Genomic DNA, 16792 nt, shown 5'->3' with positions numbered 1-16792 from the left:
GCAAACACAAACAGAGCTACGAGTGGCTTAAGTTGCCTGGACGCGGTGGCAGCGGGCTTAGCCGGAAGCGGTAGGGTAGAGGCTTCTGGATGCGAAGCGACTAGCTCGGCGGTCCCGAGCGTCAGCCTCCACCACAAATCCTCATCTTCTCCTCCTGTCCTGCCCGGTGAAAACATGCGTATACAGGGTAATACGCAAGTAGCTGTCTTATACATATTTAAATAACCGATAATCTTACGTTATATACACTGTAAGAGACACGTAGCGCAAACTGAGCAACTACTTTAAGACTGTACCGGAGAAAATTGTACTAATAAGAGAAGAATATTCTTCTCGATATTGAAATCAATCTCAACATACTTTCAAATCCAGAATTTTATTTTTTGTGTCAATATACGTTAAAATAATTTTCTTTTATATTCTTATGATATACTTTAGATTCAACATCCACAGAATACAAACTAACGTTTTCATTTAAAATATTAAAAACTTAATCTTAATAAATTTAATGAATCTAACTTCGAGATAACAAAGAGAAAGAGAGAGAGAGAGAAAGAGAGCATTGTTAATAATATTATATTTATCTAATGACTTTATATACGCATTATTCAAATACAATCAATGTAAAATTAATTTAATAAATAAGAATGTCGACAATATGTGTTTATCGGTTTAGCAGTAACCGGTATACACGCGCGCATCGGCTCTCACCGTTGCGTTGGAACACTTGAAGCTCGACCAGTTACGGCAACAATAGCTTTGTCTTCGCGCCGTCGCGCTCGCAAATTGGTAGAAATCTTGATTAAAGGTGCAATTCTCTCCGCTGCTGACTGCGGCAGCAAATATGAATTGCACCCCGATGCTCCCGTCTTTCTAAGTCAGATGAAAATGGAAGAAAACGTGTGCCGCATTGTGCTTAATCGCACACGATGTACACTGAGAATGTCAATGATTGCATTGTCATTGTTGTATGCAAAGCGGAGATGCCTTTTACGATAAACGAAATGTTTCGATGACCAAACTTCGATGATGGATGTACTGAGATTTTATCCTCGACTACAAACTTTTATATTTGCAAATATTTATTTCATTATAATTAAATATTTATTAGCATAAATAATTTTAATAAAATGAAAACCAAAATTTAATGAAATGAGATGAGAGAATCGGCGTTAATAGCAAGCCACAAGCTAATATGTATGACTGGGCGAGAGTTTGTAAGTTCTTCCTTTACATGGTGTATATATTGACCATTACATTAAAAATAATCCTATTTTTGGATTATGTGCCGATTTCGATTCAATGATGCAGAAGAAATGAATAAGGGGGCCGACAAAATAGCGGAGAAATGGAATATAATAATGCCTCGTGTATGACAGATGCGACAAAGAGCCTGTCGCCATAATCCGCCTAAACAGTTTACCTATGTGATGCCTGCAATAGTATTCTGATGACATTCGTGTAGTCGAACGCGTCTTATGCGTCAGGAATCCTTAATAATCTCCGGCTTTCTTTATTCGATTGTCTACAGTTGTTTCTAAGCAAATTTTCTTATTTTATAGATTAAGGGGATGCTGGAGCTGCTAGTGAACTTCTTCGCGATGGTGCTGCCATCGCACAATATTTGCACAATAAAATGTTTTTTTACAAAAATTTGGCAATTTGTACGCACAAAATCGCTGTTGAGCGGTGTTTGGACATAATTAAGGAATATGAGACTGCTTTTCGAAGTGACTTTAGAAGCGTCATAAAAGAGAATTCTGTGTTTTCCTGTATTCTAACCTCTAATCCTAAAGGAAACACAGAATTCTCTTTTATGACGCTTCTAAAGTCACTTCGAAAAGCAGTCTCATATTCCTTAATTGTGTCCAAACACCGCTCAACAGCGATTTTGTGCGTACAAATTGCCAATTTTTGTAAAAAACATTTTATTGTGCAAATATTGTGCGATGACAGCACCATCGCGAAGAAGTTCACTAGCAGCTCCAGCATCCCCTTAAGGGGAAGCTGGAGTTGCTAGTGAACTATTTTTTCACTATAGCGATGGTAATTGCAGTTTCGAAAATTCTCTTTATTGCTTGTGCAGAATAAAAAATCCTTCTCCACAAATGAAGTATAGGTAGAAAGAAAGTCCGCTCTACAGGACTTTATATTCCAAATGGAAAAAAGTGAAAAACTTGCATTTGTCTTTTCTAACTTTTTTCCATTTTGAATATAAAGTCCTGAAGAGCGGACTTTCTTTCTATCTATACTTCATTTGTGGAAAAGGATTTTTTATTCTGCACAAGCAATAAAGAGAATTTTCGAAACTGCAATTACCATCGCTATAGTGAAAAAATAGTTCACTAGCAACTCCAGCTTCCCCTTAAGGGAATGCTGGAGCTGCTAGTGAACTTCTTCGCGATGGTGCTGCCATCGCACAATTTTGCACAATAAAATGTTTTTTTACAACAATTTGGCAATTTGTACGCACAAAATCGCTGTTGAGCGGTGTTTGGACATAATTAAGGAATATGAGACTGCTTTTCGAAGTGACTTTAGAAGCGTCATAAAAGAGAATTCTGTGTTTTCCTGTATTCTAACCTCTAATCCTAAAGGAAAACACAGAATTCTCTTTTATGACGCTTCTAAAGTCACTTCGAAAAGCAGTCTCATATTCCTTAATTGTGTCCAAACACCGCTCAACAGCGATTTTGTGCGTACAAATTGCCAAATTTTTGTAAAAAACATTTTATTGTGCAAATATTGTGCGATGGCAGCACCATCGCGAAGAAGTTCACTAGCAGCTCCAGGATCCCCTTAAGGGAAGCTGGAGTTGCTAGTGAACTATTTTTTCACTATAGCGATGGTAATTGCAGTTTCGAAAATTCTCTTTATTGCTTGTGCAGAATAAAAAATCCTTCTCCACAAATGAAGTATAGGTAGAAAGAAAGTCCGCTCTACAGGACTTTATATTCAAAATGGAAAAAAGTGAAAAACTTGCATTTGTCTTTTCTAACTTTTTCCATTTTGAATATAAAGTCCTGTAGAGCGGACTTTCTTTCTATCTATACTTCATTTGTGGAGAAGGATTTTTTATTCTGCACAAGCAATAAAGAGAATTTCGAAACTGCAATTACCATCGCTATAGTGAAAAAATAGTTCACTAGCAACTCCAGCTTCCCCTTAATATATTATAAAATTCTCTCTTTCTTACTATTTTAAAAACTATTTTATATTATATTCTTTTCCTTTTGTCAACGAAATTGAATGATTTTCAACTGTACATTATCGCAATTGCGAATGTGCATAGAGTTGCCGCAGGCTTCACATTCATGTTTATTCTATACTAACCTCACAAAACAGAGTCAATTTACATAACGATAATTGAGACGTACGAAAGGACTTTGTTGAATTAATCTCGATGTGTATAACAAATCTATAGATATAGAAAAAATATCTACAGATTACCTTTTAATTATTGTAGAACTACTTACTTGAGCGTAAAAATCATGTCTAATCAGTTGTTGAGCCGTATTTCTACTGCACTTTTAAACAAAATAGGGGAGACTCGTAACGGAATTTTTGGGAACTAATTGACTGTCACGAAGGCACGAAGACGCCTGCTTACCACAACCCGATTAACATACTGGCGTCTATCTTACCAACATGATAATACAGATCGCTGACGTTCTCGACATCATCATTCGTAATATGATGTCTATGCATCACCAGAGAGAAACCTGAGAGCGGCCACCAGCCTCCTGACGTTTGGCGCCGCCTGACAAAGTGGACGTGAACTAGTTCGTTACGCTCGGTAATGATACAAGTGAGCATTTTCCAGCGGTACGGAAAATGCATACCATGAATAGCTACAATTCGGCGTGAAGCGCGGTAGTCCAGTGGCTAAGCGCGAAACTCGTATTTTGCCATCCGCGCAAGTTGGGTTTGAAACCGAGTTGTGATAATTTTTTTCGGATTTTTGTTTCTTTGTGTTTGCATTATATTTTTTTATTATGTAAATAATGATTTATTATGTTTTATTATATTTTGGAGGTATACGTATATAATGAGACATAGGCCGGTATTCATAGTCGAATCTTATATTTAAGACCGTCTTAAGTGTATCTTCAGATACTCCATAGCCAATGAAATGATCCATACAGCATCTGCAGATAAACTTAAGACGGTCTTAAATATAAGATTCGACTATGAATACCGGCCATAAACATATACATTTAACATTTGTAAACTTTTTATTTATTTATATAGTTTGTATACTGTCGAGTGTTTATTTATTATAAAATTCTGGCATGACTGTACAGTGTTGCGGATGGAAAATTTATATAAAAGCATTTATGTTTTTTATGTACAGTCATGCCAGAATTTTATAATAAATAAACACTCGACAGTATACAAACTATATAAATAAATAAAAAGTTTACAAATGTTAAATGTATATGTTTATGTCTCATTATATACGTATACCTCCAAAATATAATAAAACATAATAAATCATTATTTACATAATAATTTATTATTTATATAATAAAAAAATATAATGTAAACACAAAGAAACAAAAATCCGAAGAAAAAAATTATCACAACTCGGTCTCGAACCCAACGTGCGCGGATGGCAAAATACGAGTCTCGCGCTTAGCCACTGGACTACTGCGCTTCACGCCGAATTGTAGCTATTCATGGTACTTTTCGTACCGCTGGAAAATGCTCACTTTTAGATGTAAATTTTTCCGAAACCAAGGCTCATACACCCAAACCCTCGAACACGACATTAATATTTTTACCTTCCCTTTCGAACGCACTATGACTCGTTCGAAAGTAGAGTTTACATGGGAAAGCTTCCTTGTGAATAGTTTGGACACGAATCATGTATCATTACCGAGCGTAACGAACTAGTTCGCGTTCACTTTGTCAGGCGGCGCGTCAAACGTCAGGAATGTGCCCGTGGAGGCTGGTGGCCGCTCTCAGGTTTCTCTCTGCCGAGCGTAACGACCTAGTTCACGTCCACTTTGTCAGGCGGCGCGTCAAACGTCAGGAAATGTGCCCGTGGAGGCTGGTGGCCGCTCTCAGGTTTCTCTCTGGCATCACACTGTCAAGTCAGGCCAGGTTGAGCTAGGTAATAACGCTATCGGATGTGTTTTTCTAATTCGGTGCGCGATTCGTTTGTACTTCACGCTAGCTAAACAATATTACAATTTGTAAAGAATTGCAGCGATAACATACACGCGAGATGAAATTTTCTTAACAAAGCGAGCGTCTTACTCTTTTGCACGTGAGGTGAAGACAAAAAGAAACAATTCATGTGGGTCTCCGAACGTCAATAGTCTCGACCGTCTCAGCTACTTCGTGAAAGTAATAATAATAGAAACCATGGAGATAATTTCGGCCGAGATCATGGACGAGGGTATCGAGAAGGTTCAACAGACTAGTCCACTGGTGCAGATAGTACGAGTCCCAGTGAAGCACGCCAATCTAGGAATACGAAGTCACGCCATGTAAGAACTGCGAGAGAGTGATCCTTGTGATCCATACACATGCACATGTTTTTTTTCATTTATCAAGCTGTCTTTCACTCTCCAGGGACATGAGCACCATGGTAGAACTCACGTCGTTCAGCACGCTCGGCAAGATACAGCCATTCCTGGTGACCATCACGACCACTGCGGCTCTGCTGGTAGATCTGCACTGTCACTTGACGGACAGGGAGATCTGCGGCTACTTGGGTGGACACTGGGACATCAATTCACATAGTGCGTGTCGTAACTGCTGCATTTAATCCTACGTGCATTCAGAATGTTGATGATTAACTACGCTCGTGCTGTCGCAGATCTTTCCATAACGTGTGCATTTCCGTGTCGCTACTCCGGCAAGGATAAATCAGCCGCCGCAGCCGTGGAGGCTGAGATAGCAAGAGCCATGGAGTGGAAGCGCGTGACGCTGGTAGGCTGGTATCACTCTCACCCGCGCTCGCACGCGTCACCTTCGCTGCGGGACGTGGACTCGCAACTGGATTACCAGATCAAAATGAAGGGGCACAGTGATAACGGATACATACCATGCGTCGGATTGATATGTTGTTGGTATTCCAAAGACTTCCTCACAAGGTGTGCAACGGCTTTGTTATTATTATTGTTTCCTAATTTGTAGCTCCCTATAATATGGATGGCAATTGCTACGAGTCGAATTTTAACGTCTTTTGGTCCATGCCACCACCTGAGAACAGGCCCCACGAGTACCCTCGGCCCATGCTGCTCAGTTACACATTGTCGCAGGAGCATTTCTTTCTCAGGACACACTGGAAGAGATTGTGAGTATTTTTTAATTAATTATTGGTTTTTAATTAATTATTATTATTTGCTTTCGCAGAGAAGATGCATAGAATATTACAAAAGCGAAGGTGGCATCGACTTCACTGCCAATTTTAATGGTAACACAACGTACCTAGAACGCTTAAGAGTGAGTACATTAACAAATAATGTGAAATGTCTGCAAGCGGACTCATCAAATATCGCATTAACGATCGTGTCTCGACAGTGTTCCCTAGCATCGAAATTGCCTGGCCGAAACAGATCAAACGGCTCGTACTGGGACGTGATCAGGGAGATGATCTGTCCAGGCTCGGAGGACGGCAACACGCCGGATTTCCTAGCCATGAAGTTCCCCTTGGTATCTGCCTCGGAATCGCTCGGGCCGCCTGGCGTCAGTCTTACAGCCAATAACGCCGTTTTCCTCACGCCGGTCAACTTCAAGCCCGACGGCGGCGCCATAATCACGCCTACGTCCAAGCCGTTCGTGCTGCAACCCTCGACGTCCCGCGACGGCATCAAGAAGGACAGTTTAGGCAACGACGCCGCGTCCATCACCCAGATAAAAGACGGCAACCCGGTCGTGAGTTCCAAGCACATTTCGCCGTCGGAGATCATACCGAGCTTCCAGTCGGGCGAGCTGACGGTGTCGGTGAAGAACGCCAAGTGCGACTACGATTTCGCGCCGACCGACTTCTCGAAACTGCCAAATTCCCTGGCTGGCGACGGCAGCGCTATCATAAGACTCGAACGTCGACGAACACCGATTTCCCGTTAGCGGACATCACCCAGCAGATCACCAAGTTCTCCGACCTGACGAAGCTGGCGAACTTCTCCACTGCTGACCTGGCGAAGTTGTCCAGCTTCTCCATCGCGGACTTCACGCGTACCTCGTCGCCGTCACCGTCCGCGTACATGCGCCACATCGCCACGAACCTGTTCGGTCCGCTCGGCAAGATCCCGCCGGCGAAAGATGTGGATAACAACGAGCAACGTAAATCGACGGACTTCGTCACCGTCGATGCGGTACCGTCGCCGTTCAAGAGCGCCGTCAGCTCGTCGGACGCGTCTCAGCTTAGAGGCTTCTCAGCGAGCGCTGAGGATTATACGAGCGATCGCAAAAAATTGGACGCGCAACTCGACTCGAAGATCGGCAGATCGGGCGAGTATCAGGGAACGGAGGATCTGACAATCTCGAGCGTTAAACCCGATTTCGGGGGGCTGGACATGACGACGTTGCACAAAAAGCAACAATCATCGCAATCAGCTGACATGGGGGATTCCCTGAATCTTTCTAAGGATCGTTAGAAGGTGTAAGATGTACTTGCCTAGTGAAAAATCTCATTAATACTTAATTATATACTATTAAGAAAAAAATAATTATATACATAAAGATTTTGCATTTATCATCTCTGCTCATTTGTTTAACAAGCAATAAGAAATTTTATAAGAAATTATTTTAATATATAACGTAACGTCAATGAATTAATTGAATTGTATTTGATACATAAAACAATTTTTATGAAAACTATCGTATAATTGTGACTGTGTTTGGTATGAAGTTTTGTCTAATTTAATCTATCCATTACATAAACAATGACGGTAAAATTGTGATACGAGAAGTATTATATGATTAATGATATGAACATGATTATTATATTATAATTATATTATAATTTCGATAATTTCAACTGTACAGTATTAAATTGTGTTTAACAAAACTGCCTCGATTCCTAAGATTTCCCAACGATATTAAAAGCCACGTGTCTCCAATTCTTTTTTTCTAATAAACATAAGTTATTATATTTTGTTCTGCCTTAAGGTGATCCTGGAGTTGCTAGTGAACTATTTTTTCACTATAGCGACGGTAATTGCAGTTTCGAAAATTCTCTTTATTGCTTGTGCAGAATAAAAAATCCCTTTCCACAAATGAAGTATAGATAGAAAGAAAGTCCGCTCTGCAGGACTTTATATTCAAAATGGAAAAAAGTTAAAAACTTGCATTTGTCTTTTCTAACTTTTTTCCATTTTGAATATAAAGTCCTGTAGAGCGGGCTTTCTTTCTATCTATATTTCATTTGTGGAAAAGGATTTTTATTCTGCATAAGCAATAAAGAGAATTTTCGAAACTGCAATTACCATCGCTATAGTGAAAAAATAGTTCACTAGCAACTCCAGCTTCCCCTTAAGGTGATCCTGGAGTTGCTAGTGAACTATTTTTTCACTGTAGCGACGGTAATTGCAGTTTCGAAAATTCTCTTTATTGCTTATGCAGAATAAAAATCCTTTTCCACAAATTAAATATAGATAGAAAGAAAGCCCGCTCTACAGGACTTTATATTCAAAATGGAAAAAAGTTAAAAACTTGCATTTGTCTTTTCTAACTTTTTTCCATTTTGAATATAAAGTCCTGTAGAGCGGGCTTTCTTTCTATCTATATTTCATTTGTGGAAAAGGATTTTTATTCTGCATAAGCAATAAAGAGAATTTTCGAAACTGCAATTACCATCGCTATAGTGAAAAAATAGTTCACTAGCAACTCCAGCTTCCCCTTAAGGTGATCCTGGAGTTGCTAGTGAACTATTTTTTCACTGTAGCGACGGTAATTGCAGTTTCGAAAATTCTCTTTATTGCTTATGCAGAATAAAAATCCTTTTCCACAAATTAAATATAGATAGAAAGAAAGCCCGCTCTACAGGACTTTATATTCAAAATGGAAAAAAGTTAAAAACTTGCATTTGTCTTTTCTAACTTTTTTCCATTTTGAATATAAAGTCCTGTAGAGCGGACTTTCTTTCTATCTATACTTCATTTGTAGAGAAGGATTTTTTATTCTGCACAAGCAATAAAGAGAATTTTCGAAACTGCAATTACCATCCCTATAGTGAAAAAATAGTTCACTAGCAACTCCAGCTTCCCCTTAAGGTGATCCTGGAGTTGCTAGTGAACTATTTTTTCACTATAGCGATGGTAATTGCAGTTTCGAAAATTCTCTTTATTGCTTGTGCAGAATAAAAAATCCTTCTCCACAAATGAAGTATAGGTAGAAAGAAAGCCCGCTCTACAGAACTTTATATTCAAAATGGAAAAGAGTTAAAACCTTGCATTTGTCTTTTCTAACTTTTTTCCATTTTGAATATAAAGTCCTGTAGAGCGGACTTTCTTTCTATCTATACTTCATTTGTAGAGAAGGATTTTTTATTCTGCACAAGCAATAAAGAGAATTTTCGAAACTGTAATTACCATCCCTATAGTGAAAAAATAGTTCACTAGCAACTCCAGCTTCCCCTTAAGGTGATCCTGGAGTTGCTAGTGAACTATTTTTTCACTATAGCGATGGTAATTGCAGTTTCGAAAATTCTCTTTATTGCTTGTGCAGAATAAAAAATCCTTTTCCACAAATGAAGTATAGGTAGAAAGAAAGTCCGCTCTACAGGACTTTATATTCAAAATGGAAAAGAGTTAAAACCTTGCATTTGTCTTTTCTAACTTTTTTCCATTTTGAATATAAAGTCCTGTAGAGCGGACTTTCTTTCTATCTATACTTCATTTGTGGAAAAGGATTTTTTATTCTGCACAAGCAATAAAGAGAATTTTCGAAACTGCAATTACCATCGCTATAGTGAAAAAATAGTTTACTAGCAACTCCAGGATCACCTTAAGGGGAAGCTGGAGTTGCTAGTGAACTATTTTTTCACTATAGCGATGGTAATTACAGTTTCGAAAATTCTCTTTATTGCTTGTGCAGAATAAAAAATCCCTTTCCACAAATGAAGTATAGATAGAAAGAAAGTCCGCTCTGCAGGACTTTATATTCAAAATGGAAAAAAGTTAGAAAAGACAAATGCAAGGTTTTAACTCTTTTCCATTTTGAACATAAAGTCCTGTAGAGCGGGCTTTCTTTCTACCTATACTTCATTTGTGGAGAAGGATTTTTTATTCTGCACAAGCAATAAAGAGAATTTTCGAAACTGCAATTACCATCGCTATAGTGAAAAAATAGTTCACTAGCAACTCCAGGATCACCTTAAGGGAAGCTGGAGTTGCTAGTAAACTATTTTTTCACTATAGCGATGGTAATTGCAGTTTCGAAAATTCTCTTTATTGCTTGTGCAGAATAAAAAATCCTTCTCCACAAATGAAGTATAGGTAGAAAGAAAGCCCGCTCTACAGGACTTTATATTCAAAATGGAAAAGAGTTAAAACCTTGCATTTGTCTTTTCTAACTTTTTTCCATTTTGAATATAAAGTCCTGCAGAGCGGACTTTCTTTCTATCTATACTTCATTTGTAGAGAAGGATTTTTTATTCTGCACAAGCAATAAAGAGAATTTTCGAAACTGTAATTACCATCGCTATAGTGAAAAAATAGTTCACTAGCAACTCCAGCTTCCCCTTAAGGTGATCCTGGAGTTGCTAGTAAACTATTTTTTCACTATAGCGATGGTAATTGCAGTTTCGAAAATTCTCTTTATTGCTTGTGCAGAATAAAAAATCCTTCTCCACAAATGAAGCATAGATAGAAAGAAAGCCCGCTCTACAGGACTTTATATTCAAAATGGAAAAAAGTTAAAAACTTGCATTTGTCTTTTCTAACTTTTTTCCATTTTGAATATAAAGTCCTGTAGAGCGGGCTTTCTTTCTATCTATATTTCATTTGTGGAGAAGGATTTTTTATTCTGCACAAGCAATAAAGAGAATTTTCGAAACTGCAATTACCATCGCTATAGTGAAAAAATAGTTCACTAGCAACTCCAGCTTCCCCTTAATAAAACAATCTTTAACGCAAGTACGTTAGAAAATTGATGCATTATTCTACGGACGTTAAGTAATAATTACGGAATTGTTTATACAGCGTTACCTGAAGAAATTTGCAGGGTATCAAATGCGCCCGCACATACAGGAAGTTTCAAAAGCGCAATGCGAGTTCAGCGCATGCGAATTTACTCCCACCCTGCTCACTTCACGCTTGTTGATATTGCGCTCGAGGAAAGTGCATTTCGAGGTTAGAACATGCGAGTTCATGGAATGCGTAGCTCCTCATCGTGAGAATTAATTCCGGATGATCAGGATGTTTCGATCAATAAGGTGTGCGGTCTCCACGCTGCATCGCGTGAGGGATCATCGTTGTTTGCAGACGAGCAGCCAACGATTGTCAGAGCCTACCGAAGAATATGAATGTAAGTGTGGTTGAAAAAAATTAATAGGTTATTTAATTGTCAGTCGAGGTATTTAATATTTATTTAGTTTTATTTTCATTTATTATTAATTTACCTTTTGTACTTAAGATGGTCTTAAATCAGAATCAACAATGAATATCGGCCAAAGGGTAATAATAAAGTAATAGATTTTCTGGTTTGCATAAATACCCATTGTAGTTGGCGCAATTTGTTCATATCATTAGTTTTGTAGAGTCCTTTTAATAACAATTATGGACCGCAGCGCCTGTCACAGACGAGTATAAAAAGGGGCCAATGGAGGGTAGGTCCCTTTACTTGGACGCCCAGGCTACTACTCCACTGGTGAGTTTCAACATGATGATGTCACATGATGCAATCCTACGCATGCACAAGAACACGCGCTCAGCCGTTGATCTAATTCACAGGATCCGCGAGTGTTGGACAAGATGATGCCCTACCTGACGGTGTACCATGGCAACCCACATTCCAGAACTCACATGTATGGCTGGGAAACGGAAGAGGCGGTTGAGCATGCTCGTCAAGTTGGTATATTGAATCATAGCGATCGATTTTACTACAGTTAATGATTTTGTGATTTATAAAAAATTGCGTGTTTTGTGCTGCTAACAGCAAATCGCAGATCTGATAGGAGCGGACAAGAAGGAAGTGGTGTTTACGTCGGGTGCAACAGAATGTAACAATATAGCTGTGAAAGGTGTGGCGAGGTTCTACAAAGCGAAGAAGAATCACGTTGTGACGACCCAGACAGTACGAAAAGAGCTTTTTATCATCGAATTTTGCGTCTCTGATAGATTCGAAGACTACCTTTTGTTGTATCTAGGAACACAAGTGCGTGTTGGATTCGTGTAGAGCCTTGGAGGTGGAAGGGTTTGACGTGACGTACATCCCCGTTAAATCGAACGGCCTGATCGATCTGAACGAATTGGAAGCGGCCATTAAACCATCCACATCGCTGGTTTCCGTAATGATGGTGAACAATGAGATTGGCGTTAAACAGCCCATCCAAGAGATCGGTGCTATTTGTAGGTAAGTACCTAGAAGGATTTTCTAACAAAATTAATTTTTCTATTGTCAGTCCCGTCTCATTCTTCTTTCGTAATTTGGCAGAAAGAAAAAGGTTTTCTTTCACACTGATGCAGCGCAGGCTATAGGCAAGGTACCGGTCGACGTTAACGCGATGAATATTGACCTCATGTCCATCAGTGGTCACAAACTGTACGGTCCGAAAGGTAATTTTGCGTGCTATTACAGTTCAGTATTATAAAAAATATTTATTTAGTTTTATTTTCATTTATTATTAATTTACCTTTTGTACTTAAGATGGTCTTAAATCGGAATCAACAATGAATATCGGCCAAAGGGTAATAAAGTAATAGATTTTCTGGTTTGCATAAATACCCATTGTAGTTGGCGCAATTTGTTCATATCATTAGTTTTGTAGAGTCCTTTTTTAAAAAAGGTATTAATTTACCTTTGCTTGCATGTCAAAATAAATTTACTGTAATACTTTATCGTTCTCTACGTTTTGAATATCGTGAAGAATATTAATCAAGAATCACGACTTCAAAATCATGATGGCCAATTATATTTGATGATCAACACGGTTTTTTAATACACAAACGATAAAATTAATATGATAAAAATTACCTTGAGTCGATATATATCTTTTATCCACTTTGTTAACTGTTCATCAAGGGATCGGAGCCCTATACGTTAGAAGGAGGCCGCGGGTGCGAGTGGAGCCGTTGCAAAGCGGGGGTGGGCAGGAGAGAGGAATGAGGAGCGGCACCGTGCCGGCACCCTTGGCTGTAGGACTCGGCGCCGCGTGCGAGTTAGCGAAGACTGAAATGGACGTAAGTTGAACAACAGAAACAGCTCTGACACATTCGACACATTTAAGATATTAAAACTCACACTGTATTTTCTTTTTAGTACGATCACAGATACATTAACAAGCTGTCGAATCATCTTATCAAGAAGATAATGTCGAACTTGCCGCAAGTCGTGCGAAATGGCGATCCCGTTGCCTGGTACCCCGGCTGCGTGAACCTGTCGTTCGCGTGCGTCGAGGGCGAGTCCCTGCTGATGGCTCTGAAGGACGTGGCGCTGAGCAGCGGCTCGGCCTGCACCAGCGCGAGTCTAGAGCCCAGCTACGTGCTGAGGGCGATCGGCGCCTCGGAGGATCTGGCTCATTCCAGTATCAGGTAGGTATACATTTAAAATGGAAGGAAATTCGTGATGCAACAGCTCGAGTCGAAGTATCGAATCGAGATCTCAATGCTGTGACACTGTTAACTCGATTGCGATTCACCCAGGTTCGGTATCGGGCGATTCACGACGCTCGAAGAGGTCGACTACACCGCGGAGAATACGATACGGCAAGTGAAGCGGCTCCGAGAGATGAGGTATACACACGCACGTCGATTTATCATACGAATGTTTTATTTCAAGGGGCGTCACAGAGAGAGCGACTACTTGAAACTTAAGGGGGGAGCCTGCTTTAGAACGTTGAAAATAAGGTATATTTTACGAATTTTTTTGGAGAAACTATACAGCGGATCATTATAAAACTTTTATGCATTTATTAGTACATGTTTAAAGATAAAAAAATTATTTTTTTATTTGAATATATCGCCCGTAGAGGTCGTCCTGGAGGCATCTTAGTGCAGCCGGCGTTGTAAATTGGTGAGCATTCTCCTGCCTCCAAATTTCATCCAAACTGAAAAATTGAAATATTTTCTCGTTATTTATGAATTCCCATCGCCGATGAACCTTTAATATTCATAAAAACATTAAGTTAAACAATTACTTTTGCATGAAAAAGTTCAATTTTGCCTAAAAATCGTACTTTTGTGTTCTAAGCTCCACCATTTTGGCACTTTTCAACTTTTTTCTTCTTTCTTTGGTTCATCGACGATGGGAATTCATAAATAACGAGAAGATATTTCAATTTTTCAGTTTAGACGAAATTTGGAGGCAGGAGAATGCTCACCAATTTGCAGTGCCGGCGACGCGGCTGCACTAAGATTTCTCCAGGACGACCTCTACAAGCGATATATTCAAATCAAAAATAATTTTTTTTATCTTCAAACATGTACTAATAAATGCATAAAACTTTGATGCATTTATTAGTACATGTTTAAAGACAAAAAAATTATTTTTTTATTTGAATATATCGCCCGTAGAGGTCGTCCTGGAGGCATCTTAGTGCAGCCGGCGTTGTAAATTGGTGAGCATTCTCCTGCCTCCAAATTTCATCCAAACTGAAAAATTGAAATATTTTCTCGTTATTTATGAATTCCCATCGCCGATGAACCTTTAATATTCATAAAAACATTAAGTTAAACAATTACTTTTGCATGAAAAAGTTCAACTTTGCCTAAAAATCGTACTTTTGTGTTCTAAGCTCCACCATTTTGGCACTTTTCAACTTTTTTCTTCTTTCTTTGGTTCATCGACGATGGGAATTCATAAATAACGAGAACATATTTCAATTTTTCAGTTTAGACGAAATTTGGAGGCAGGAGAATGCTCACCAATTTGCAATACCGACGACGCGGCTGCACCAAGATTTCTCCAGGACGACCTCTACAAGCGATATATTCAAATCAAAAATAATTTTTTTTATCTTCAAACATGTACTAATAAATGCATCAAAGTTTTATGCATTTATTAGTACATGTTTAAAGATAAAAAACATTTTTTGATTTGAATATATCGCCCGTAGAGGTCGTCCTGGAGGCATCTTAGTGCAGCCGGCGTTGTAAATTGGTGAGCATTCTCCTGCCTCCAAATTTCATCCAAACTGAAAAATTGAAATATTTTCTCGTTATTTATGAATTCCCATCGTCGATGAACCTTTAATATTCATAAAAACATTAAGTTAAACAATTACTTTTGCATGAAAAAGTTCAACTTTGCCTAAAAATCGTACTTTTGTGTTCTAAGCTCCACCATTTTGGCACTTTTCAACTTTTTTCTTCTTTCTTTGGTTCATCGACGATGGGAATTCATAAATAACGAGAACATATTTCAATTTTTCAGTTTAGACGAAATTTGGAGGCAGGAGAATGCTCACCAATTTGCAATACCGACGACGCGGCTGCACCAAGATTTCTCCAGGACGACCTCTACAAGCGATATATTCAAATCAAAAATAATTTTTTTTATCTTCAAACATGTACTAATAAATGCATCAAAGTTTTATGCATTTGTTAGTACATGTTTAAAGATAAAAAACATTATTTTTTTATTTGAATATATCGCCTGTAGAGGTCGTCCTGGAGGCATCTTAGTGCAGCCGACATTGCAAATTGGTGAGCATTCTCCTGCCTCCAAATTTCATCCAAACTGAAAAATTGAAATATTTTCTCGTTATTTATGAATTCCCATCGTCGATGAACCTTTAATATTCATAAAAACATTAAGTTAAACAATTATTTTTGCATGAAAAAGTTCAACAACTTTGCCTAAAAATCGCACTTTTGTGTTCTAAGCTCCACCATTTTGGCACTTTTCAACTTTTTTCTTCTCTCTTTGGTTCATCGACGATGGGAATTCATAAATAACGAGAACATATTTCAATTTTTCAGTTTAGACGAAATTTGGAGGCAGGAGAATGCTCACCAATTTACAATGCCAGCTGCACTAAGATGCCTCCAGGACGACCTCTACAAGCGATATATTCAAATCAAAAAATAATTTTTGTTGTCTTTAAACATGTACTAATAAATGCATAAAAGTTTTATAGTGATCCGCTGTATAGTTTCTCCAAAAACAATTCGTAAAATATACCTTATTTTCAGCGTTCTAAAGCAGGCTCTCCCCTTAATAACGCGTTAACGCTTTGGCCTCGATGCTCTCGAAACGGAGGTCGTTTCGCGGAGGGAACGGCTTTGTCGTTGGACGTTTCGCGAGATCGTTCTTACCTCTATGTCCACGTGCACACGCATATGCTAGCCTGACGACGTTGCGCGATTTTACCGAAGAAGGAATATATCGAGATATTGATCCTCGCTTCTGCTCTGTTCGCAGCCCGCTCTGGGAGATGGTGGAGGATGGTATCGACTTGAAAACTATCAAGTGGACTCAGCACTAGTGCCTCGTTACTGCGTAGCCTTTGCGACCTTAGGTTTATGTAATAGTGTATAGTGATTAAGTGTATAGCGATATACCAGTCATGTAAATCACGTTAATAGGTTCGGGCTGGCTAAGGTACAATTCCATACGTAATAAATGTTTATGTGAAAACGATCTTCACCGTCAACGCCTGAGCTATCCTACCTTC

General features: G+C 38.8%; 2 protein-coding genes and 1 pseudogene across 3 annotated transcripts in view; all 3 read left to right on the top strand.

Annotated features, from left to right (window-relative positions):
- The window catches only part of LOC113563356 (transcription elongation regulator 1-like), a 6015-nt gene extending 5550 nt beyond the window's left edge, over positions 1-465 (top strand). The window contains 2 exon segments of the mRNA XM_026974826.1: positions 15-198; positions 439-465. Coding sequence (XP_026830627.1) covers positions 15-198; positions 439-465 — 211 coding nt within the window.
- A 4570-nt stretch (positions 466-5035) lies between these two features.
- Positions 5036-8026, top strand: LOC113563380 (annotated as a pseudogene).
- Positions 8027-11265: 3239 nt separating this feature from the next.
- LOC105287982 (cysteine desulfurase, mitochondrial) lies at positions 11266-16758 on the top strand. 2 transcript variants are annotated; one of them, XM_011353899.2, is made up of 10 exons: positions 11266-11484; positions 11747-11826; positions 11910-12026; positions 12115-12252; positions 12326-12531; positions 12613-12734; positions 13201-13358; positions 13438-13709; positions 13821-13910; positions 16540-16758. In XM_011353899.2, the coding sequence occupies exons 1-10, from the start codon at positions 11367-11369 to the stop codon at positions 16601-16603; spliced, it is 1365 nt and encodes a 454-aa protein (XP_011352201.3). In that variant the 5' UTR covers positions 11266-11366; the 3' UTR covers positions 16604-16758. The 2 variants fall into 2 exon arrangements, with proteins under 2 accessions (XP_011352201.3, XP_026830697.1); XM_026974896.1 differs by having other exon boundaries at positions 11267-11484; positions 11717-11826.
- Positions 16759-16792: the final 34 nt, after the last annotated feature.

This window comes from Ooceraea biroi, chromosome 14, assembly GCF_003672135.1.
Source record: "Ooceraea biroi isolate clonal line C1 chromosome 14, Obir_v5.4, whole genome shotgun sequence".
NCBI lineage: Eukaryota > Metazoa > Arthropoda > Insecta > Hymenoptera > Formicidae > Ooceraea > Ooceraea biroi.
The sequence above is the reverse complement of the archived record's forward strand: the minus strand, read 5'-3'. Positions and strand labels throughout refer to the sequence as shown.